Here is a 2858-nt window from a genome sequence, read left to right as displayed (position 1 = left end):
TAAATGGTGGGAAGATTTTTAGTATATTATGTGTTCACATATACTTCTGGAGACAAAAATTATTATAAAGTATTTGTGTAATTCAGGCAGGAATGTCAATTTTGAAATGAGAAATACATCATCATGTCCTACTCCATTTTTTTTATTTTTTTATTTTTTATATTTTTGGCGATTTCAGATAAACTTGCCATTTGACAAGTGTTTTTGAGAACCACAGTTAGGATGATGGGAAGACTGCATCTTGTCCTTGGCAGTTTTCCCTTAATTGTAATGAGGTTAGTGTGTGGCACGAGTGTTTTCCCTGTGCCTTATTAGCAGTGGTCTTTACTCCCAGTGTTGTTCCACTATTTCTCAATCTCAGTGTAATTTAATTAAATTCAACCCTCAAATCAACCAAATTAATGACCTGCAAATAGAATAAAATGAGCTTAGAAAAGACAACTGTAGAGAGATCAAGTGAAAAGAATGGCAAATGGTATACTGAGAGATGGATGAGTGATAAATCAAAACTATACAGAATAGAACGCCTGCTAATGTAGATAGCCAGGGATATGAAATGGGAAGAAACGAGTCAAAGGATGAAACTTCCATAAGAATAGAAATCCAATAGCCTAAGAACTAAAATAAATAATGTACTGATTTTTACAAATTTGCTTGGTGGTGAATAGGTCTTAGACGCTCTTACTACACACATATACATCCAAAAATGTTAGTAAAGAAGGTGATAGGATAATTTTCTTGTCTCTAATAATCATTTATATATACATACATAAAATATAAATGTGCTGCATGCTTTAAATACATGAACCAGAAAAAATTTAAAGTATAAGGAAGGATGTTAATATTTGTTATATTCTTTGGTTCAGTATATGAACAATCCTGCAACTGAAAATTTCCAAACATTAAAATAAGCATAAAGGAGATTCAGAGCAGGAACAAGACAATTACAAAATCATAACCTAATTTATTTACAGAAATATCTGAGTATGAAAGAAAATAGGATTTGTATTTAGGTTGAAAATTTTGCATAGAATAATGTCCTGGCATGGAATAAAAGAAAATTTCCCATTGTGTCTAAAACACTAGTTTTGTGTGTGTCTGTCTCTGTGTATGTACATGTGTGCATGTATATATGAGCACATTAGTACACTTGCTGCATGCGCTACATATGTTGATACCAATGTCTAGATTGTTTTCATAAGCTCAATTGGTAAACAGGAAATACAGAAAAGATTCCGAGTGAGGAAAATAATAAGGTCAAAGACTTCAGTAGAAATGATTTGTGTGTGTGTGTAAGGAGAGTAAATATTCTGCTTAGCAGAGGAGCATATTGCTTTAGTAAAGCCCAAAAGCTCACATATTTTTCTGATGTTTCTGATGAAAACCTGTCAAGTTATTTGTCATAGATGACTATATTTATTGGGCACAAACTCTTGACACTCCACAATTTGAGAAAATATTTCTTACATAATAACCACTGTCATTTTCTTCTTTCTTCCAAGATGAACATAGAGGGAACGTATATTTTTGTCCTAATTGGGTTGTTTATTGTGATACAAATTTGACTGAGCAATAAACAAGAATCTGTCAAGCCACTTGAGGCTCACCATGCTTGCCTGGAATAGCAGTGATGTTACAGAGCCCATATTTATCCTGAAGGGTTTTCCTGGACTGGAGTATGGCCACTCTTGGCTCTCAGTGCCTTTCTGCCTTGCTTATTTGGTAGCCTTTGTTGGTAATGTAACCATTCTCTCTGTTATTTGGGTAGAGTCCTCACTCCATCAGCCTATGTACTACTTCCTGTCCATCTTGGCACTGACTGACCTAGGTATGTCCATGTCTACACTTCCCACAACGCTGACTGTGCTGTGGTTGGATGTCCAAGAGATACAGGCCAGTGCTTGCTATGCTCAGTTGTTCTTCATCCACACATTTACATTTCTGGAGTCCTCAGTGCTTTTGGCTATGTCCTTTGACCGTTTCATAGCAATCTGCCGTCCACTACACTATTCTACCATCCTTACCAACAGTGTGATTGGCAAGATTGCTATTGCCTGCTTGCTACGAAGCATGGGAGTTGTTCTGCCTACACCTTTGCTACTGAGACACTATCATTATTGCCACATCAATGCCCTCTCCCATGCCTTCTGCTTACACCAGGATGTTCTGAGGCTGTCCTGCTCTGATGCCAGGATCAACAGTGTCTATGGACTATGTGTAGTTATTGCTACACTAGGTGTGGATTCAGTCTTCATACTTATTTCCTATGTTCTTATTCTGAATGCAGTACTGAGTATCGCATCCCGTGAAGAGCGACTAAAAGCTTTGAATACCTGTGTTTCCCACGTCTGTGTGGTGCTCATCTTCTTTGTACCAGTAATTGGGGTGTCAATGGTCCATCGCTTCGGGAAACATCTCTCTCCCATAGTCCACATCCTCATGGCTGACATCTACCTGCTTCTCCCCCCAGTGCTTAACCCAGTTGTCTACAGTGTGAGGACAAAACAGATTCGTCTGGGAATTCTCCGCAAGTTTAGGTTAAGTAGAAGGATTTAAGTTATTCATGGGCAGGCAATGGTGGCACACATCTTTAATCCCAGCACTTGGGAGGCAGAGGCAGGTGGATTTCTGATTTTGAGGCCAGCCTGGTCTACAGAGTGAGGAGTTCCAGGACAGCCAGGGCTACACAGAGAAAATCTGTCTCGAAAAACAAAACAAAAAAAAAAAAGAAAGAAAGAAAGAAAGGAAGGAAGGAAGAAAGAAAGAAAGAAAAGTTATTCATATCCTCTGATTTTTGCCCTGGGAAATATTAGAAAAGATGTTTGTTTTATTACATGGAAAATATATACTATAGTTCT

General features: G+C 37.6%; 1 protein-coding gene across 1 annotated transcript; it reads left to right on the top strand.

Annotated features, from left to right (window-relative positions):
* The first annotated feature begins 1608 nt into the window (after nucleotides 1-1608).
* Nucleotides 1609-2556, top strand: LOC114632818 (olfactory receptor 51L1). The gene has a single exon (XM_028781422.1). It carries the CDS (start codon nucleotides 1609-1611, stop codon nucleotides 2554-2556), a length of 948 nt encoding a protein of 315 aa, XP_028637255.1.
* The last annotated feature ends 302 nt before the right edge of the window (nucleotides 2557-2858 follow it).

This window comes from Grammomys surdaster, unplaced genomic scaffold (assembly GCF_004785775.1).
Source record: "Grammomys surdaster isolate TR1022 unplaced genomic scaffold, NIH_TR_1.0 425, whole genome shotgun sequence".
NCBI lineage: Eukaryota > Metazoa > Chordata > Mammalia > Rodentia > Muridae > Grammomys > Grammomys surdaster.
This window is presented reverse-complemented; position numbering and strand designations above follow the sequence as displayed.

What these genes read in the sequence shown, in the direction of transcription:
- LOC114632818 (XM_028781422.1), top strand. Translation starts at nt 1,609, where the DNA reads ATGCTTGCCTGGAATAGCAGTGATGTTACAGAGCCCATATTTATCCTG.